This window comes from Dama dama, chromosome 31 (assembly GCF_033118175.1).
Source record: "Dama dama isolate Ldn47 chromosome 31, ASM3311817v1, whole genome shotgun sequence".
Classification (NCBI taxonomy): domain Eukaryota; kingdom Metazoa; phylum Chordata; class Mammalia; order Artiodactyla; family Cervidae; genus Dama; species Dama dama.
This window is the reverse complement of record NC_083711.1, coordinates 55,225,280-55,248,026: the sequence shown is the minus strand read 5'-3', so window position 1 is coordinate 55,248,026 and position 22,747 is coordinate 55,225,280. Positions and strand designations below refer to the sequence as shown.

General features: G+C 41.8%; 1 protein-coding gene across 10 annotated transcripts in view; it reads right to left on the bottom strand.

Annotated features, from left to right (window-relative positions):
- Positions 1-248: 248 nt before the first annotated feature.
- The window catches only part of BBX (BBX high mobility group box domain containing), a 287,251-nt gene continuing 264,752 nt past the window's right edge, over positions 249-22,747 (bottom strand). For 8 of the 10 annotated variants that reach the window (XM_061134243.1, XM_061134242.1, XM_061134247.1 and 5 more), the window contains 5 exons: positions 21,007-21,096; positions 19,598-19,657; positions 11,256-11,453; positions 9,077-9,263; positions 249-4,782 (listed from right to left, as the gene is read on the bottom strand). In XM_061134243.1, coding sequence (XP_060990226.1) covers positions 4,695-4,782; positions 9,077-9,263; positions 11,256-11,453; positions 19,598-19,657; positions 21,007-21,096 — 623 coding nt within the window. In that variant the 3' untranslated portion in view covers positions 249-4,694. The remainder of the gene's footprint in view (positions 4,783-9,076; positions 9,264-11,255; positions 11,454-19,597; positions 19,658-21,006; positions 21,097-22,747) is intronic. The other 2 variants (XM_061134248.1, XM_061134251.1) reach the window with 2 other exon arrangements.

Genomic DNA, 22,747 nt, shown 5'->3' with positions numbered 1-22,747 from the left:
GCTGCTTTTTCTATCATGTGAGGAAGATGATGTCCCCAGTGAAAAGGACAGGACAGTAATACGGGGTATAAAAAACTTCACTATCATTTCCAAAATGAAAGCAAAGCAGTCCATCAAACCTTGAATACTTCACCAGACAGATATGGTAAGATGAACTGAAAACTTTCTTTTTGTTTTGAATATTATAAGTATGATGTTAGTCGATCTATATAAGATACTTTTTTAAAAAAAATCCCCACACTCCAATAAAAACAAAATCCAAATCTAATTCTTTGGGAATACTTGTATAAATAAAGCAATACCTAATTAACAATTAGTATACTCTTTACAAGGTGCAAAAACAAGGTCCTATGTGGGGAAGGCTAAATTTTAATTCCCACCTAGCAGTCACTCTGAATACTTCGTAGGTCAAATGTCCTAAGAGCATTGGCTTCTGCTGCCCATTTTCAGCAATACATTGTTCTCTCTGGAGAAGGTGGTTTGTGAGTCTAAACACTGCAGTGGAAAATAGTGGCACTGAAGGCAGAAGCAAAAAAAAGACAAACTTGGGAAGCAGGACTCACTGCAGTTAACCGTAAAGCCGAGGCAGCCCGTCGGGGTCGGCCTCATCAGAGGGCCCCGTGGAGCGCTGCGGTCAGAGGTGCGCCTCCTCGCAGCCTGGCGCACACCCGGCCTCTCCCTCTAGGGGATGACTCCAGGCCTCGCAGGGATTCCTTTTCCCCGGCGGAGCGGCGCTGCTTCCCCTTTGCCGAATGGATGCCGGCCTCCAGCTGCTGGTCTTCAGAACACACAGGATTCATACAGTAGTTAGCAGGCAGCATGGTCCCACTGCTTCACATTAATGCCAAACGCCACACTTGGAACAGACTTCCTGGATGCCCCCAGCCCTCCCCCCGCACTGTATAAACAAAACAGGTCATTCGGTTTTCAGCTTACTCTAGTGCTGTTATCGATTTATAATTTGCGTGAGATCTTACATAGGTGCAAACACTTCCATATGATGAGCCAAGGACTACAGAGTGCAAACAAAATTTTCTAGGACTCAGTCAGGGTAGCATCTGACTTGATAAGAGAACGACGGGGATTAAACACGTGGGATTCTGAACAACCAGGCTTGTTCAAATGTTCCTCTTTGTTGATAGTGTTCCATCACTTTTTTCCTCTGCAGCAGTTTTAATGTCAGGAACTAGAATAACAGTGATAACATGGGGATGAGTTCAACATGGGTTGGAGGGGGCATTGGTAGAAAGCTCATCTGATGGAATTAAATAAATATATTTCCAAAACTTGAGGGGAAAAGGCTGTCAGGATTACGAGAGTATGACATAGCCTTTAAAAAAAGGGGGGGCTTTAATTAATTAGCAATTTTGATCTAAAATCTGGAAACTAACCTAATTTGAGGTTAAGAACCTGTATCTTCAATGTGGCTGTAGGACATTTTTCTTTTTCCTTATCTCATTATAGTTTACCAAACAAATAAAAACTTAAAAAGGATGTCTTACAGTATTTTCTTTCTTTCACTCAGCTTCTTAGAGCTGCAGCTTGTTACTATTATATACTCTACACACTTCAAAATTACATAGGAGAATACCCAGAATAACTAAATAAATAAAAGGCTAAAGAAAACTGGAACAGTACTGCGTCTCCATCTGAGACTGATCATCCACTTCCAGCATCACAGAGAAGGGCTAGGACAATTTTTTTTTGTTTTTCAAAAGATTTATATACAGGTTTGAATCCAGAAATTAAGGTTAAAAGCATAAATATTGATAATTTCAACTAGATTCAGAATGGTTTCAGAAAGATATGATACAACAATTTAGAATAAAACAAAGCAGAAGAGCATCATATTTTGGTTTGCTTGAGATATACATAAGGTGCAACAACTTTTTCTCAAGGATGCTTGTGGGACAAATGTTAGTGTAGATGGTGTTTGCTGGCAGATTAAGGTACACACCATAGCAATATGATTTTCCAAAATAAAAAAGAATGCAAGAAGTGAAATGAAAATGATAAATGGGGGGGGGACTACATGTTGGTCTGAAATACTTGTGCTAACAAATGTTATTACCTGAAAACACCAACACCCCTCTCCAGTGGATTCAGGGCTTGAGAAAAGCACTGTTACTGAAATCAAAACTTTGCTCGGAGAAACAACAAGGCGAGTGTCTAGAGGACTATAAAGCTTTGCAGGATTTCTGCTACTCTCAGTGACTAGCCGCTTAAAAATTAAGCATTTCTACAAAAAGTTTTTTTTTTTTTTAAAGTATCTTGAAAACAGTCATATCCAGTAGGTTGCCCTCCACCCCCACCCCTGCCTAAGGGAAAAGCCACTGAGGTTTAGGAAAAGCAGATCAAGTAAGATATATTAATCACATAGAAAAAAGTAATCTTCTGTTTCGCTTCTTTTTAAAAAAAGGTCCCATGAATATACAGCAATCTCTTAAGGAACTCTAGTGAAATGTAATTGGAGGACTGGAAGGAAGGAGGGGGCTCCGGCAAAAATAGATCTATTCTAACGTGTTCTAGAGAATAATAAGTTAGTACCATTGTCAAGGTGCATGTTCTGCACCAAAAAATTTTTGTTGATTTTGAATTTTTTGGGGATTTAAGCTAATAATTTTTAAATCACTGCTAGCAAGTGGTCCAAAGACTCCAACAGCCACCAACACTAGGACCCAGCAATTTTTAAACATTTACTTTGTGTTCTGAAATTTAGAAAATATTAATAAAACAGCATCATAGTAAAAAACTATGCTAAAATCTGGGGCTGCCCACCAGGTTTATTTCTATGTGAATGGGGTGAAGTTTTTAATCTCTGATTAAACTTACTTACTACCTTCCATCTTCCTCCATGTTCACAAGGAATATGCATTTTTGAGGACACCATTCCAAAGTCCTGCTGCCCTCTTTAACTGCTTTAAAGAAAAAACCCCCATTCTCTCTATCCTTTTTCAATTCTGTTAGTATGATGTACATATTTTCCAGCACCGAAACCGAAGTAGTATCTACAACCGTGAAAAGCTAAACCTAGTCAGTACTAATAGAGTCATTTTTTGTATGGCTATTAGGTCAAATTACGATTAGAAAAAAAAAATCATCATTACAATTCAGTCAAGTATAAATAAGAAAGCTAGATAAAACCTTGTAAACTGTCACCATTTAGAGAGCTAATTCAAAAGCTTCAAACTTGAACTAACACTATCAAAATTCCGCCAGTTTGAAAACCAATAAAAATTATTGCTGGAATCCAACAATTAAAATTTGGTAGTTTGTGCTGTGATGCAAGAGTGGGGAAATCCTTTGTGCTATGGAACAAATACCCTGTAAAATGTGGAGCCGCTGACTAATTTTGATTTATCACTTTGCATCTGTTGCTAAGGAACAAGACACTGTGAACGTCAGGCGGTGGAGTCAATATGCTGAATGTTCTAAGCCAGTTAATCCGCTTGGCACTGGCATATGTATGGTTGGTTTTATGTTCAACAAAACACAAAAAAGAACAGGAAACTTGCAGGTGGATCTATGACTGCGAGTCCCACTGTGGTCAGGCACACCTCCCTCACCATTTACTCAATACCTCCGTAATCACAAAAACTCAGAATGGCTCTAAAAATCTGCTGTGCCAATTCGGCTGTGCATAGCAATCGCTACCCGTCCAGTCTGTCTGGGATGGATGTAAAAGGTCTGTAGCTCAAAGTCCACATGAGGTGAGTGTCTTCAATGTGTTCAGAATAGTGAAGTAATACTAAGGTCACTTCTGAATAATAGTTTTCTTTTTTTTTTTTGTCTGTATGAACGATCCATTGGTTACTCAGACCCCTGTGTAAAAAATAAAAAGAACCCTCAAGGCATGAAAACATTTGTAATCTGCAGGACTTTTCCCCTGTCTGGGAAAATATTTGCCACAATTTGCCCCCAGCAAATTCTTCTTGGTCACTCAAGGCTAAGAAAAAAAAAAAAAATTCAGCTTGCAAGAATTGTAATTTTTTTTCCCTCTCTTTCTCTTTTTGCCAGCAAACTACCACTCTGGTGGCAAATATAAAAGTGCAGAATATAGGGACCATGAGGCCGAGCATACACCACTAACAATGGTACATCTGCCTGCCCGTGCTGCTTGGGAGTCTTTGAACAGGCATTTTAATATTATTCTACAATATAAATGTAGGTATAACCTATTATATAAACCATCTTAGAACTTAAATCTCCATGTACAAAAAAGACTAGGAATATCTAATAATAACTAGTGCAGTGCGTCAGTTTTTGCTTTTTCTTTTTTTGTTGGTTTTTTGTTTTTGTTTTGAAAGAATAACTAGGTAATATACGAAACTAGCTTCACACTCTCTGGTTGGTAAAAGAGATGCTGGATGAGCTACAGTAAAGGCAGCCTTTTACCAAGTCACCACCTGTTACCATCGAAAGCCTTCAATAGAAAGCAAAGCTCTAGGTCATCCCGTTTCCGCTCAGTATCAGACAGATCACATCATCACATCACCCTCAAAGATTCTGGGTTCTGAGAGAACAAAACTGGCCCAGGGTGCCAACTTCTGCTTCAAGTGAATCTGGGCCACGGAGGGCAAACAAGCAGCTGTTTGCAGTCTCTATTTCCCACCACACGGACTCACTAGCATCCCTCGGTAAAGACAAGTCTGGGGTAGTAGGTAAAGCACAACGTTTTACAATTAAAGGGCGCGTCACTGGTCAGCGCAGGAAATGAGTACAGGGGCCTGGGCCATTTCCTTTGGCTGTCCATCATGGGTGAGCGGAGTTGACCTCTGACCTCTGTAAAACAAGGGGAAAAGACAGACAGAATCACTTATTGAGAGGATGTTATTAGAAATAAGAGAGCATGATGAATGACCAGCAAAAGCTTTCCCATATATCTTGTTTAACAGATGCTACTGACGCACTCCTTACGCCTTTTAATTAAAACTGCTTTAAAGCATCTTTACTTTTCTTTTTTAAGGGTTTCTTACCTCAATTCCTCTCACACAACTCAACAACACTCTCTGCCCTCAAACAAGCACCTCCACTATGTAGATACAAAACTCGAGGCACCAACAAATTTGGGGAAATTCCCTAAGAAGTGGAAAACTTTCAGTCCAGGGTGATGGTTTCAGGATGGCAATATTCCTTTGGATCTTCTTATATTAAAAAAGGACACATTCCTTTCCTTGACTTGACCAAGGGGGAGGCTATCCTATACTAACTGATAACCTTCAGTCTCGTTTCTTGATATACAATAATAGGCCCAGTGTCAAAACTGAAGGCCAGTAAAAGGGTCGGCCTCTGCAGAGAGAGGTGAACTCTGACTGAAGAAATGAATGAAAAGGAAACAGTGACGCCCTCCTGATGGACGAGACGTCTCAAAGGGATATGGAGGCAGAGTGTGCAGGGAAGGAGGCGAGGACCAACTCTGAATTTCAGCGTGTGAGAAAGCCAGTCATCCTGAGCCAAAACCTACACATATGGAGACGGAACTCTAGACGAGACTTTAAAAATTCATGGAAATTCATATCATTTGGATTGGATCTACATCAAATAGTCTATTTCTCATTTTTTTTTTTTTAATGAGTAGGAAGAAAAATGCCACTTGCTTCATGGTTATAAGAACATTTCTTGGTAGCATCTACACAGCCTCTCCTCCTAAAAAGACAGGATCGACACTCCTGTGACATTTCCTAGCAGGCTTCCCAAGCCTCAACAAGGCACATGCACCGCTGAAAAATACAGGGGCACGCAGCAATGTCTTCACTTGACTGACCACTTCAATACAGTATCTTTAGATTATGTGAAATAAGAGGAGCAATTTTAAAATTCAAACTGTGTCTCTCCATAACTATATCCAAGTTTCTGTCTCTTGATGCACAAAGAAGAAAATTAATACAGATATCTACAAATGCAACATTTTGGGATTTCAGAATCCAACAATCACTTAACTTATCAGGAATTTTTTAGAAAAACAAAATATGTGTTATAATCAAACCTCTGGATTAATCTGTTTATTCATGTGGGGATGCTAAAAAACCAACTGTTCAATATGTTCAACTCTTTGTTCAAGGAAGATGAAATTAAAATGGTATTTTTTAAGGTTGAATATGTAACAATATTACAAAAGTCAAAAATATTTTAATAAGTATTGGAAAAGGAAACATACAAAGAAAAAACAAGTGAAAGATGAAGAGTACAGTTAAAAAAAAAAAAAAAAGACATCGAGGGGAGAGAGAAATTGGGTTGACAGCCCAGCCCTACTCCAGGGGGTCTTCCTGATCTAGGGATCAAGCTCTCATCCCCTCCATCTCCTGCCTGGGCGAGCAGATTCTTTCCTACTGAGCACAAGCAGAGCAATGATGCGGCTCCACCACGTGTGGGCTCCAGCTCCCGGGGGCAGGTCAAGCGACAGCCCGCGGGACTCTCGAGGGCAGGACAGACGCTTGCATAAGCGGCACTGCTGAGCAAATGCTAAGACACAGGAGTTCAAAGACGTGGATTCAGATCCTGACTTGGTTTAGCTGGGTGTTCCTGGCGAGTTAATTAACTGCCTGTACCATCATTAAAATGTAACTAAAAAAGAGGCGCCTGGCAGAGCTGATTTTAAGAGTAAACTTAATGAAGTCTGTTCTTTTAAAATTTCTAGTGAACAAATAGGCTCTCAACAAAGGTTAATTTCAATTTCCTACTTCCTGTGTTTTGTAAAACTTTTTCTACGTTGGGTTTCTGAACCCAGTGTTAATATTTCTTGTGACAAGAATGCAAGTAATATATATTTACCCCTAACTCTGTGGACCACCTTCTAAATTATGAACTAGGTGATGCCGAAGCAATAATTAATTAATGTGTAACCCAGGTACAATTACATTAAGCCTGTCCATGGAGGGGAGGCTGGTAACTCTGCTTTAACAGGTAAGGGCTCGAGTTACAACTAACATTCCCCAGGAGAAGCTATCTTTCTGGATGTTAAGGACACTAACCATTTGTTATGTTGATAGTGAAAACTCTAATAAGCAATATTATTCTTTCCAATGGGATGTGTTAAACAAAAAAGAAGACCCTCTACTCAAATCATTTTTTCCTGTGCCTCTTAGCTAACTTAGGTAGTCACTCATTCATCTGCCCATCCCCGAGTGGCTGCTGGTCTAACAGGGGCGTGTACACAGATCGTGCAGGACGTCAGGAGGAAGACAGACCAGAGGACAAGGGACAGACGGACTGAAGGAGGCGCAGCAGTTCCCTGGGGAGGAGGACGTGCAAAGGCAAGAAGTGGGCTTATGTGGATGGGAGGAAGCGACCGCACATGAACGCGGGCAGCCAGGGAGGCGGAGCTGAGGGGGCAAGGCGGCGCGTTCCGCGGGGCCGGGCGGGGATGCCAACAGCGCAGAGGCCTGACCTGTCTTGCTCCGGAGGGCACGCTGGCGGCAGCGTGGGAGCTCCTCCTGAGCTCTGAATGATCACCCCCTCTCCGAGTTCTTTCCCCAATTTATGAGGGCACTTCAGAACACTCAGGCACATATTTAATTCTTTGTGCATGCATTACGAGTTTGTCCTCTGTGCTCGACTGTGAAACGCCGAGTAGGGAAGTGTTCGTGTGTTATCCCCCTCAGACCTGGTCAGATTTTAACAATGCCTGTCACCATTCACTTGCTATTAGGCACTTGCAGTGTACACATGAAAAGGAATTTGACTTCTTGAAAATGTCTAGAGGCTATTTGTAAGGAAGCAGGAGAATTGTAATATGATAGGTAAAGAGCAAGACACGAAGAAAACTTTCATCAGGGCCTCCTAAACCTGCAGACTCCGCCTCCAAAGCAGGAGACCTCAGTTTGATTCCTGGGTTGGGAAGATCCCCTGGAGAAGGGACAGGCTACCCACTCCAGTATTCTTGGGCTTCCCTGATGGCTCAGCTGGTAAAGAATCTGCCTGCAATGTGGGAGACCTGGGTTTGATCCCTGGGTTGGGAAGATCTCCTGGAGAAGGGAAAAGTTATCCACTCCAGTATTCTGGCCTGGAGAATTCCATGGACCGTATAGTCCATGGGGTCGTAAAGAGTCGGACACCACGGAGCGATGTTCATTTCCTAAACCTGGATGTGAAAGAGAATGGTGCCTGGCTGGTGGGTAAACAAGTTGGGCTGGATTTCAAGCACTTTTGGGCTGAAGACTGAAAACCTAAAATGGATCATCTGCGGGTGATCCATTTTGAATAAAAATATGAAATACCTGAATTTACAGAAGACTTTCTTACCTTCTCAAATGTTCCATTAAACAGCAGAACACTCAATTATATACTTAGAACTTAATAACTTTCTGTGGGGCTTTACTGAATTCAAAAGGCTTTCACATCTGATCTCGTCTGATTCCTTACAACTGTGTGATTCTTTGGGAATATCGTTATGCTAAATGGAAGATGAGAAACTGAGGCCCAGAGAAATAAATGACTAACCAACACAGCTTGCTTAAGATAAATCCAGGTCTTGTGCCTGCCGTGACTCAGATGGTGAGATGCTCTTTTTCCCAAACCACACAGTTTTCTTCCGCTGGAACCACCAACGCCATCCTCGCTGGGGGTGTGGCCAGGTGCTAGGCCTGGGACACCAGGTTTATTCTATAGGACATCTCTATGAAAGGAGAACCACTGACAGCCATTGCACAGAAGAAAAAAACAGAGGATAGGGAAGTGAACGCTCTTGCTCAAGGTCTTCCTTACAGTTTGCAGGTGACAGATGGGGCACTCAAACCCAGGTCTGAGACGTGCCTCTACAACTCCAATGATTAGATAATACTGCTTCTCTCTGCTCTCTCAGGACTCTTCAGAAACGAAGCTTAGTCACAGAATAAACTATATTCAAAGTAAAATTCGTGGCGGGCGTCTACTCCCTTATATTTTCCCGCACGGCTAAATAGTAACACGTGGTAAACAAAAGTCTCCCGAACCCCAGTCATCGTGGGAAGTATCACCAATCACATCAGAAGGGATGAGCTGGGTCTGCGTGTTACGGTCTCCACCCATGTTCTGTGAAAGCGGGTGAAGCTGAACGGCGCCCCCAGGCCCCAAGGCAGTGAGGCTTCCCACCGCTAACCTGTGCACGTTTTCCATGGCGGCCACTTCGGCCAGCGCGGCGAGGCTGAAGAAGGCGGACACGGCCGGCATCTCTGGGGTGCTGCTCCGTGTCTCCGCGGCCTCCCTGGTGTGCGGGCACGCGTCGTTGCAGCCTGTCTCAGTCACCTTAGCGAGGCCCCTCTGCAGCTGCTCCCGGGGCTTGTCATCTGCAGCGGAAGGGAAACTCATCATGAGAGAGGAGCGCTCTGTTTCCTCCGGAGAAGGAACACAGAACACTCAGTGTCAGACAGTGCGAAATGAGCTAATATGCTTTCCTGCTCACTTCTGTCATCCATGGAATATTAAGGCTGTTACAGAACCTCTTCTTCCATGGGAGTAAAACTCTTTTATTGAGCTCAGCCGCAACCACGAGCAGCACTATGCCCTGAAGCTCAGCAGAGGAGCTGTGTTTTATCCAAGGTCAAAGACTAGGTCAGTCTTGGAGAGAGAAGGGGAAAATGGGCCTTGGTCAGAGTAAAACCCAAGGGACTTCTGCAGAGGGGCCAGGGGATACTGCAAAATGGCCCTGCAAAACTCAACTGACCAAATACTCTGATGACGCCACAGCATGCCCACTATGCATGTTGGGCATTCCTCTGCTGAGTTACCAATACTTAGAAGGGCCTAACATCATCCCAGTGAGATCTACACTGCCATGTTTGCTTTGAAGACCTTCTGCAAGGGAGACAATGGGCCCGCTGGTATCTGTGAAGAGGTGGCCTAAATGCTACACCAATCCATGTGCTAGAAGTGACTGCACTTCATCATGCAGCCCTTACAGATGAGGAGGAGAGGGAGGGATCTTCACCATTTTTCAAAAACCAGCTTACCTATAGAAAGGAATTGATATAAAGGCTGTAAATGTCATATATTAGAACATGACAGTGCTATATGCTTTTCCACATAAAAGGGGATGTTTTCTAAAACCTTTCCCTCTTCCTCACAAGGAAAACAGAAGCTGTAACAACTTATACAATATGAAAATGACAGAACAGAATCCAGAATGGATAAGGAGAGCAGAGCCTGCTAGACTAATGACCAGGAAAACTAGATTGCAGTCCTTACCCTACCCTTAGTAGTTCAGTATGTTCCAAAACAAAATGCAACCTCTGTGAGCTTCACTTCCTATGTAACAGCAGAATTGGGCGTCTTTAACATGCTTGAACGTTTAACAATCTACATATGCAAAACACAAGTGCCCAAACTCCACTAAGTGACTTCTAATTTCTATCTTACCATACAACGAGTCCACCAACTAGACTAACCTAAATCAGGTGTTTATAAATATCACCCTCAAAGAACATTCACTTAAAATTTTTTTTTCCTATTTATAGAAGTCACTATGGACCTTTGAGCTTTTTCTGGAAACTGGATCGGGGGAGGGGAGGGAACACCTCCCTCAGGGCTGAAAGAACGAGACGCTGGAGGTACTGAAAGGCAGAAAGGCGGTGGCGAACGCCACTAACGCTCTGCTGGTGGAGGAAGGACCCCAAGACGTGAAGGGGACGCGCAGTGTCCCTCTCCACACCACTCCTTATCCTGGGTCCCTCCAGGCAATCCCCACAGAGGCCGCTGCACAGCAAACAGACCACAGGCCACAAAGGAAAATGGAGAAATTCACTGTAAGTTAGCATCTGGTTACCGAGTGGCCTAGAGAACCAAGAAACCGAGACGCATTCTCAGGCTCCTTTGATGGTCTGAATCAGCTGCATAGGACGTGCGGGATGCTTGCTTTCTTAACTCAGGGGTTTACATACCTGATGATCCGGCTTGTAATGACTTAAATAGTGAACCAGGGACTAAGATTCATCCAGTACTTTTAAAAGTCTCAGATCTTTGGGAATTAACGTAAGAATCTGTGGTTGTGCAAGCTGAGAAAGACAAGGCAGCTAACAGTACTAAAAGCTACCTTTTCTTCCTAGGAACTCTGGATATGCTCTTGGGAAAAGACCTATGATTTTAACACAGAAGCCAAAACATGTATGTTTAGAAGTCTGCAGGAAACCAGTTCTCAAGGAGACCCAGAGAGAGAACCCAGAGAGCAGACCTACTTTTTGGGGAGGACCCACAGTTGGCTTAGAGTCATTTTCTGGCCACTGAGGCCACGACGGTCCCTTGCTTGCTCGGGTCCTTTCTGTCTAAGCACTTCCTTTTCTTACCCAGAGTACCTCCTGCTGGTGACACCCGGCCGTCTGCTGTCCTGACAAGGTGTGTGATCTTGGTTTTCCTTGCTTTTCTCTTCTGGCTGCCCACCAAGGGTTCTTGAGTTGTTATTGGCTCTGGAGTGTTGGGAATGGATAGGGCATTTTTAACCTTATAAGCAGGCTCTGTGGTGTTTTTGTCTTCTGAAAATATGGCTGCAATAGGACAAAGCATATACAGTTACACACAAAAACACAAGTATTACTTGCAGAAGGAAACATGTCTAAGTGTCCAACCTATTTGAACAAGAACTTAAAGTTTTCAAAGTATTGAGGGGGAAAAAAAAAATACTGACCATAATTTTAAACAAATGTTTCTTTAAATATTAAGTACAGAATAGGACACCCTCTGTACCCCAACAGAATACTATACTAAGAGGCCAGTGGAGTAACATTTTCTAAGTGTTTGGATCTTGCAGGTTGCAGGGGGGATAAGTGTGTGTGAATATGAATAAACTGTGTCCCAACAGACAAGTCGCACACATGATCAGGATCCCTATTTGAGATCCTTTTGACCAGCTAGTCTGGAGAGGTAGATAAAGAAGTTTCTTTCCTTCTGAGGATACTGAGGTTAAGTACGTGCTTCTTAAATTTACACTTATCACTGGGACATTTGTTTTCAATCTCCAGGTTGGACTGATGAGAAAAGAAATTGTCTGTGAGACCTGATCTTCTTTTATGCATACTGAGTACATAAGAGAAGGACCTGGCAAACACTGATGAAGCTAGCTTGTAACGAAACTCTCCCACTGGCAGAATTCAAAGACAAGATGATGTGCTTTAGGGAGATAATTTAATAAAGTACATGCCAGTGCAACTCCCTGAAAGGTTAGTTTCAGGTTTTCTAATTGTAATAGCAGCAAATCACTTAAGAGCACACACTTGTATCCTCTTAGTCACTGTGTCAAGAGTAAGGAACACATTTGCCGCCAAAGACCTTGCTCCCAGTTCAAATGGGTCAGGAATGCTGTGTCTCTTCTTATTCTTTTCCTTAGGAGTCCGTCCCTCTCTCTCCCCCCTTAATTTAAATTAAAACAAGAAGATGCAGATATGACTACAATAAGCACTTAGAGAGTATTTCTTTGTAGTCAAGTTTCCTGATTGGGACTGTTTTTTACCCCAGTGAACTAAGGGTAGTGGGACAGGAGAAAGAGGCCATCTTTCCATTTTTAACTGTCCAATCTCTTAAGACGGGTCTAGAAACTGTTTTTGACAAAGAGAAGGGGAGTGCGGGTCAGGAAATCCACTTGGTGGGCAGTTGGAGGTGCTTTTATCAAAAGGGGGATGAGAAGGCAGACATTGGAAATAATACAATGTATGTAATGTAGGAAGACAAGCTAAAATAAAAGGAACACAGCAGAAGAAACAACTCAGGGTGTGAAAAATGTTACTTATTGATATAAATGCTTATATAAGCTTCATTTAGAAATTTTAATGTAGCTCCCTAATGGTTTAAATGCAGCCTTGGGAAAGGAGGCTACAAATTAGTAACAATTTTGCCCTTAAGCATTTGAAACCAGGCTTCCTATTCCAAACAAGTGGGAAATCATTTCAATCACATCAAGAGAAAGGATGTAAAGCAGAAATCATACCATGATGTGTGACTTGGTCTTACTATATTATTGCATAATAGACGGCTATGTGTGGACAGGCTTAAAATAATAGTTACTTAAAAACAAACAAACAAACAAAAAAACTATTTGGCAATGCTCCCAAACATCTTTTCAAGCAAGTAATTAAAAATTAGGAAAAAGGCTCCTTTTAAATTATAGATCTGACCAGGTCAGTCATGGAATATTTTGCAGTTAGCTTCACATAGGGCAGTGGTGGTATATATGCATTAAAACAATTTTTTTTTTTTATTTTAAACTTCAATGAAAGCTACCAGCAAAATGAAAAGATAATTTGATTAGAAACACTCCAAAGGTGTTTCATGACTCTGCATTAGCCCTGAAATTCAAGCCTCCTATATAAAGAAGCCAAAATCTGAGTTTATAATAACCTCATTGGATATTCACAAGCTTCAAAAGTCTAGTTTCTTATCTAGGCTGATCAGTTGTCCCTTCTGACTACAAGGGGAAACTTGTGATCTCTCTCTGGTATGATCACTGCATTACAGATGGACCTTCCAGACAAAGCATTAACCTCTGCTCTCTTTTTCTTCCTCTTCCCAGAAAAATCTAGAACTTGTGGAGATAAGGGTGTAGCAGGATTCCAAAGATGAAGGGTGTATTATATGTAAATTACTGCTTGTATAAGAAAAGAATCACGAAGGTCAGAGAAAAGGCAAGGGCACCAGAAAAGGGCTAAGAGGGGTGGGAAAGATGACCAGGTTTCTATGGCAACAATACAGGGCTGATGGAAATACCACAGTCACAGAAGACTCTACTCTTGACTCTTTAATTTACTAACGGTGGGACCAGGGGTCTCAGTTTCCTCAAGTAAAGATGGAAGCTGAATGAGACTACCTCTAAAGAAGCCATCCAGCCTGAAAATTCTTTTCGTTTTGCCGCACAGCCTAGGACCGAGGTCCTGGCGGTGTTTTCTCCAGTCAGCTCTGGGGTCTCAAGGCTGTTGGAGGGCCTTGATTGTGGGAATCCCTTGACTGTCAGCTTTTTCTGTTCAGTGAGACTTCAGATATTTTAACTTCTTTTCAGCGGTTACTCATTTTCCTATATATTTCCAGGAGAAGCCAAGGGTGTGGGTGCAAAGGGTTTGCAAGTGGGAGGTGAATCAGGCCTTAAAGGCAGTGGGACTGGGGGACGCTCAGACACCAGCAGGCAAGCAGCCACGGGGTCAAGGCAGGCGGCCAACAGATACCAGTGATCATGGGGTCACAGGGATTGGGATGCTGGGAGACAGTAAAGGAATGAATCAGGCTGCAGCCAAGTGAAAGATGAAAAAAAGGAGAATGCTCTAGAAGTTCTCATAAATCACCGTAAAGGAGGCAATGCCACCTCTCCAGACGCTGTCTTCTCTAAACCACTGTCAGATCAAAAAGTAATCACAGGGCCTGTAGATCATCCACATCAGAAAAAGGCATCTGGGACTTCGCTGGTGGTCCAGTAGTTAAGAAGCTGCCCTCTGATGCAAGGGATGTGGGTTCTATCCCCGGTCAGGGAACTAGATCCTACAGGCCACGGGGCAACGAAGTCCATGTGCTGCAACCTGAGAGGCCCAAGGGCCGCAATGAAGAGCTTGCAGGCCAGTTAAGACCCAACACAGGCAAGTTAGAAAATCTTTTTTTTTTTTTAAAAGAAAAAACTTCAATATAAAAAAAAGGCATGGAATGTGATCCTCCTGTAGTTAAGAGGAAAAGGGCAGAGTGAGTCTGTCCCATGCTCTGACCCATGGGTGACCCCGAGAACATCTTGTCTTCTCTGTTGGCCTAGACCGATGATGGTCTTCAGGGTCAGTGCTGAGGGAGAACCCTCTCCTAACACAGAAGAACTGGGGAAGGCAGGTAAGGCTAAGTCAAAGACATACAGCTGAAGTTTGAACAACGCAAGTTTGAAATACACAGGTCCTCTTATAAGAGGATATTTTTGCATAAATCCATCCTACAGTACTACATGGTCCATGGCTGGTTTAGTCTGCAGACGCAAAACTGCTCATACGGAGGGCCTCGAGGGCTAGCTGTAAAGTCACATGTGAATTTTTGACTGAGGGGGTGAAGTGGGGGGTGAAATAACTCACTTTGTTCAAGAGCCAACTGCAGCTGTCTGGGACAGAACAGCAGATCTGAGTCCAGCAACATTAACAAAGAGAAACTTCTTTTATCATCCTCTCCAACTAGCTGGTTAAAGGATCTCAGGCAGGAACCCTGAACACATGTAGCAACTGTGGCCTACTGGGACACAATCTACCTAGATTTACATACACGGTCCTCCCCACCAACCTGCAAGATTCAAAACAAAGGCTTAGTGGTGCAAGAAAATTAATCAACAAAAACCTCAATTCAACAGTCAGGAGACCAGAAGGGGGAGCTCTCAAGCCTTGTGATGATCGTAGAGCCCAACAGGAAGAAAGACCTCTCTTTCCTGGCAGGGAAAAGCCAGGAAAGCCACACAATGAAAAGCCACACACTTGATTTACCATAGGCCTCCCAATTCCAGTTTCTTTCCCCCTCTATAAAACTCTCCTTCCTTTGACATATGGGGGCTTGCACACCCCAAAGTTAAATTCTCCACTGATCCAGAATATACTCTGAGTATATTCTGGCAGTCTGTTAGTTTCAGGTCAACAGTGGTGAGGAACAGGAAATGAAGAAAGCATAGAGGGAACAGCCCAAAGATGTGGATCGAGACAGCAAGGTAGCTCCTTTCCCCTGCCCGCTCCGCCCCCCGCCCCCCGCCCCAGACCCCTGTGCTAAACTAGTGGAAATGTGAGAAAAGGAAGGTTTTGTCCTCTAAAAACAAATCAGTCATTTTCCCTTTGGGCTTGTAACCGAACACACAAACCCACCCAAGCACTGCAAAACAAGTCCACAGAGCTGCTTTTTACACCCCACAATAATCGTAACACGCTTCGAGCATAACATGTGAGAGTGATGATGTGAACACGCTGATCCCTGCAGTGACGTTAGGAATGTGGCCATAAGAGACTGTCTTGTTTTGCAAACTCTGCTCCCAAAAGGTAGAGTGAGTTTCTTGGTGAAGCTGCGTCGCACTTGTACTGTTGCCCCAGGAGGCTGTTAAAATGCTCCAGAGTCATTAACTCACATGCCAATTACAGGAGTCACGCGTGCACTGAAATTATTATAGCCACGTCTGGACTCTCACAGCCATGGGTTAATCTCCACGAGCTGAAAATGCAGTCAAAAGCTAAACGGAACACAGGAGTCAAATGAATGAGCCTTATCTAAGACCCTAGGGACTCTGCTGAAGTTAGAAAGCTACTACTCTGAACTTACGATGAGAGATCAAGTTAGCCTGACTGTGTACATATTTCAAAAATCTAACTGTAAACTAGACTTTTCTTTCCTGCAATTACATTTATATATTGCAAAGAAACTAATTTTATGGAGATACCTCGTCTGAGATTTCTTCTTTTTTTTTCTTATAAAAGATAGCATTTATAATTCCAGCAAATAAGGGCTACCCAGATATGCCTGAAAAATCTAAAACGTAGTGGTCAGAGCGCTTTGGTACTGGTTTCTTCCCTTCCTGCTTACACTGGCCAGGCTTCAGTTCCTTATCAGGTATTTGAAGCTGATAAGGTCTCCTTAAATTGACTGGAGCTGCTGTTAAGATTCATTTATACAAAAAGTATATGTGAAAACCCTCTGGAAACATAAAACAATATTAAGTAGTAATCATCCCCATCAATACTATTACAGTGTGAAACCTCTAGCTTAAGCAGGAACATATGACACTGTAACTTAGTGGAAAGATAAACACAGTGGCAGAGGGAGGTCATCTTGGTTTTTTTGAAAATTTTACCTTGAATTCTAGCCTACAGGCAAATCTTTTTTTTAAATGATCTGCAAGTTTAATAAGTGGTTCAGCAATTTTGAATTTTAAAAGCATGGGGAAATGGCTTATAAATTATATGCTTAGCATTTAAACCTCAGATATGACTACTAAACCCCTGAAAATTTCTGATATTTTAGGGGAGAAAATTCATGGTCAATTATACTCAGGATGGTGTAAAGTAAAGAATAGTGAACTTTAAGTCATCCATTTTAACAGAGTCAGAAGCAGTTAACAGCTGCATATGTAGCCTCAGTGGAATCAATATTTCATTTATAGGCATCTGTTACAAACTTCTAACGTCTGTCTAACCTTTGCCCAGGATAGCCTACACGTGCTACACACTGTCCTGATTATGGTTTCCTTTTTCTGTCCTCATATAGCTATAATCTCCAAGATAAAAGTTTTAACAAGGAATGACGTGGACACATATCACACAGTCACCACCTGAACAATAAAATGGAGGGGTTGGTATAAAAATAAACAACAAAAAGTCACTTTAAATTACTAGTTAATTCCCAGGGCTCAAACTGATTCCTTTCTGTCTGGCTACGTAAAATGAATTTGCACTCTATGCTAAAAGATATGTAATCTTCAGTGCCTATTCTCCAAAGTTTCGTTCCATACACATTAATAATAAATATAATTAAATATCAAAGATAATAAATATTTCCAACTAAACCCTTTCGACTGCCTAGAAGATTCAAAATTAATTTACATCTCCCCCCTCCAAATGGCAGAAAATTAGGGCTTCAGAATATGGTATTTTCAGCATTATACCACTCACTAAAGGTACCACAATAATAAAATCATCAAGTGTTAGAGGGGAAATGAAATGTACAGTTCATGTATTACTGTGCCTTCTCATTTATGCCACCCCTAAACACACATATCCTACAATAGAGAACAAATGTGGAGAGTGAATCCTATGAGGTTAAAGGGTCTGTCCTCCGGGAAACCACGCATTAGTGGCAGGTCTGAGACTAGGAATCAGGCCCCCTAATTCCTACCTGCTCGCTCTTTTACCACCCTGCACATGCTGTGATACCTCCTTTTAGATGAGGTAGTGTTTTCATTGTTTTAAAATTAAAATATTTAGAACAGCATCATGTCAAGAAAAGAGTAATATTGTCCTAAATGCCTCTTTCAGATTCCTCTGATAGTTCATCAGTGCCTTACATTTATTAACTCTGTGCAGAACATATTTTTAAAATACACAAGTATGAATGTCTATCAATCTAGGGATGTTAGGGTTTAACGCTGAGAGTGGCACAACAATTCATGTTTTGTTCGCCAGCCAAGTGCAGAAATGATACTCTATAGAGGCTGGGAATGTGAAGGAATAAGTCAGAAAGGAGACGTATTGCTGGCATTTTCTCTAAAAGCAAAATGACATAAAAGCAGACATGCAGTTCATGTGAAGTGTGCCAACCAAACAACAAAAGTTAATGTTAACAATGAACTCAAATTTAAATATTTTTGACAAATATCTTTAAAACATGAGTGTTTTTCATAAATGACTTAGGTCACATGTGTATTTCAATTTTTTCTCTTTCAACAAAGGAATGAGAGTGTAATCCTTGATTCCTTTGGGAATCAAGAGACATGGAGTTGCTCATCAAGTTCCCCTTTGTAGCCATAAGTAAATAAACCAAAGGGGTAAATCAAAGGATGATCACGAAGATCTCTCCTAGTTTTCAAATGAAGTGACTCCTCATGACACGTTGGAAAAATGTTTGGCTCTTTAAAAATATCTAAATGGAAAAAGAGCATCAGTGGGAAGCATGGACGCATGGCTCTTTACCCACCGCAAAATCATCATTTACCTGTAAGTTCAATACTTAAGAGGAATTAGATAAAGTCACAAATAAAGATGACTGTGGGAAATTTGAAATAAAATCTGCACCTCTAACATTTACCAGTCACTATGGGGCTTTTCTTTGGCTACCAAAAGCCGCAGGGACATTCCCTTTGATCACAGTCAAGAGGAAGTGGGCAGTGGGCTGGGGAGGAGGACCAGGTCAGGAATCCCTTCTGCAGGGCTCCCACATCCAGAAGAGCCCTGTGTGGCTCCGTCTGACTTCCCAAGAGCATCCTCTCGCAACGTGAGCTGCAACACTGAATATTTCCAGGTTTGAAACCTCTAATTTGGGACTTCCCTGGTGGCCCAGTGGTTAAGAATCTGCCTTGCAATGCAAGGGACACAGGCTCAATCCCTGGTCGAGAAACTAAGACCCTACATGCCACGGAGCAACTAAACCGCACACCAGCGTGTGCCGCAACTAAAAACCCCAGGCAGCCGAATTAAAAACAAAAAACCCTCTCATTTCTGGTTATTGTGGTTAAAAATCCCCCTTTCACAAATTAAACTCCACAGGACACACAGCCTGACCATCAGTAGGATAAAATTTTGTCACTTTTGAATTGGTTCATAGTGCTTTTCAGATCTAATATATCCCTTCCACTTTTCTATCTATTCATTAATTTTTTAGAGTTTGATATTGAACTCCAACTAAAAATCTTAATTTATCTACTTAAAAAATAATTGTAATACCTAGTGGAACTATATATAACTTTGTTCTGTTTTTTCCAGGTCTCTGGTAATAGTGTTATCATATTTTCATAATTTAAAAGACTTAAAAAAGCAAAAAAAAAAAAAAAATCTATCAATTTTGATTTGAAAATTAAAAATAGCTCAAAATTAAAAAATAACAGGTTTAATGCTGTTGCTTAATTCTGTATAAACTGATGTCTTTTTAAATCTACAAAAATTACGCCATTTCCAACACATTCTACCTGAAACGATACAATGAATGTTGCTTCTTTTACCTTCTGTAGGGTGAATGGCATCCAAGAAGAGTTGCTTGCTTGACCATTTATCCCCACTTCCTAAAAGCAGTAACAGAAAAGGAGAGTGAGCCTCTACTCCTAGTACAGACACACACACTATAAAAATAAGACAATCCACAAAACCACCTCAATAAAAAAGCGTTATGACACAAATGAATAGAATTTTACTTCAACTACTGAATTCTCAAAACTACATTTGCCAACTAATTAGGCCATATCAGAAAAGCATTAAAAGTAAACAAATTTGCATTTTATAAAACACACTGTTGGATAATTTCTATGACTTTAATCGAGATTAACCTAGAGATTGGTTACAAGATAAAAGCTGACATTTTACCTAAAGAGAGGTATTTCTCCACTGAAAGCAGAGAATAAATACCAACATAGAAAACAAAACTAAGAGGCTGAAATGCAGGTGAAAATAGAACCCAAATTAAGTAAAAGGTCACACACAGGAACACTCAGGCATGTACGTCCACACACGGAAGACAGCTGCATTGAAAGCCTCATTCCATAAACACCAGGGACTCCACATCGGGCCATGCAAGTAGGATGCAAATGGGCATCGGATGAGTAGGCTCATGGCAGCCACGACACTGACATGCAGGAGATGCAGAGAAAGACGGACTCCCAGGACATGTGGTTGTACTGAACCAGAAGGGGACGTCTGTCTTCTGTGTCAGAGAACAGAGGCCTGAACTGAAGAGAGGGAAGTCTTCAGATGAGCCCTGAAGAGGCTCAAGGGCCCATCCAGATCGTGACCATGACACCGATGCTCAGAGGAAAGGGAGGGTGGAGTGCGTACGTCTCTCATGCCCTCTGGAAATAATGGTTATGTGACTGAAGGAGGTGGCAAGCGCCTGACAAGCTAAGTATACAGACAGAAAAAAGGAGAGACAGGTTACGACGTAGGAGTGGAATCCCCCTTGAAAAGGATCCTCAAGTGTCAGAGAAAGTGCAGAAACTGTGGGACTCTCATATGAATATGAAACTGGGAAGATTTTAGGAAGCAGGAAATGTGGTCCTGCTTTGACGGCTGCCAAACATGAGAAAAATGGGAACAGTCAAAGAAAATGAGTGGAGAAGAGCTCATGAAGACTAAATTTAAAAATGTACCAAATACAAATAAAAAAAGGCAGTTTTAGGATTCATATGGAACTCTGAAACTAGAGACAAATAAGGGATTTGAGTACAGAAGTGGAAAAGATCCCTCTTTGCAATTAGCTGCAGAGTCTAGAAATAATGAATGTGCCTGCGTCGGAGCTGATGACATTGAAGCAAGCAGAGGGGAGGTGAAGGCCAAGACGGTGCAGTGAAGCGTCACTCAAAGACGAATCCGCAACGGAGGTGGCTGAGAAGTCTTAATGGAGCATGGAAGGCACCAATACCTTTTTCCGGAACATTAGGCTTCTCCTTTTTGTGCTTATATTTGCTGACAATTTTGTGGAATAAGTTCTTTTTCTGAGACTGGAAAGGACCTACAGACAATATTAATATAAATATATTTAAAATTTACAATGCTTCATAAAAAAAAATACTGCGTGTCTCTAAACAATTATACCCTCCCCCAACTTGTGGAATAAGCAAACTGATTCACAAAGAAATGTCATCTTGCATCTTTTCTCATCCAACTCGTGCTTAGCCCCCTTCCCTAGATTTACTGAAAAACCAGTGAGATTTTCCTTAGAAATGTATCTGACAGAAGTCTCCATTAGGGCTGGGACTCCCTCAGCAGGAACTGCAGATGTAGGGACTATAGCAGACCACAGCCATAAATGGATGTACATATGCAGTCTGCAATAAACAGAAGATTTTACTTTAGATTCTTAAATATCACGAAGGCAAGGACGACATGGGCATTTCGTCTCTCCTAAGAAACTGATCTTCACAAGGACAGCACTTTGAGGATGACTTTCAGGTCGGCCTGATAGCATTAGATAGCTTTCCACCCTATTCTGAGGATATACTAGGAAGAAAAGATTGATTTAAAAATAGAAAAATACTTGTCAAGACATTTTTGTGGAGGGTGGCAGGGGGAGGGGAGTAGGGAATGGGCAGAAGTCTCAAACTGCATCTTAGTTTTGCTCAGATAAAGAAAAGAGACTTGGGATTTTTCAGTCACCATCAGAAATGGCAACAATTTTAGCACTGACCTCCCCAAAGCAGGTTGCTTTCTACACTTTGATGATATTCCTATGTGAAACTGACAATCATTTTACATAACTTGTTTCCTCACGTGTAAATGGGGATAATAACAGTGCCTAACTCACAGGGTTGAAGTGAGGACCTTAAAACTAGAAGCTCTCTAAGCCGCTCCCGCTGCATCCACCCACCTACCAGATCCGCACCCATGCGCCCTGTCTTTCTGCCAGAGGCAACTATCTGTGCTCCTGTCCAAAGTATGCCATTAAATGGCTTTTATGTTCACAGGTATTTGCAGCCGTCATCAATTTGAGGACATTTTCACCACCTCAAAAATAAACCTCATGTCCATTTAGCTACTACACCCCTCCCCGCATCTATATTCTCTGTATCCCTAACTGCCCTGGCTAGAACCTCCACTTCAATGTTGAATAGAAATGGTGAGAGTGGACATCCTTGTCTTATTCCCTATCTTAGGGGGGAAGCACTCAATCTTTCACCGTTAAGCATAATGCGGGTTGCAAAGTTTTCCTTCTTTCTTTTCTTTTATGTCTTTTATCAGATTTTTAAGTTCCCTTCTGAGTTTGTTGGCTGTTATCATGAAAAGGTGCTGAATTTTGTCACGTGCTCTTTCTACATCTACTGAGATGATCCTGTGGATTTTTCGTTGTCCTTGTCCTACTGCTACGGTATATTACATCAACTGGATTTTTGGATGTTAAACCAACCTTGCATTCCTGGGGTAAAACACCAGTTGATTACAGTATATAATTCTTACATGGATTCAGCCTATTAGCATTTTGTTAAGGATTTCTGTGCCTACATGTGTTAGAGAGAGTGGTCTGCAGTTTTGGATTTTCTTGTCTGTATGATATGTTTGTCTAGTTTTGACATTAGGGTAATACTGCCTTCTTAGAATGAGTTGGGAAGTGTTCCCTCCTCTTCTAATGTTATGGGCAAGCTTCTGAAAAACTGGTATTAATTATT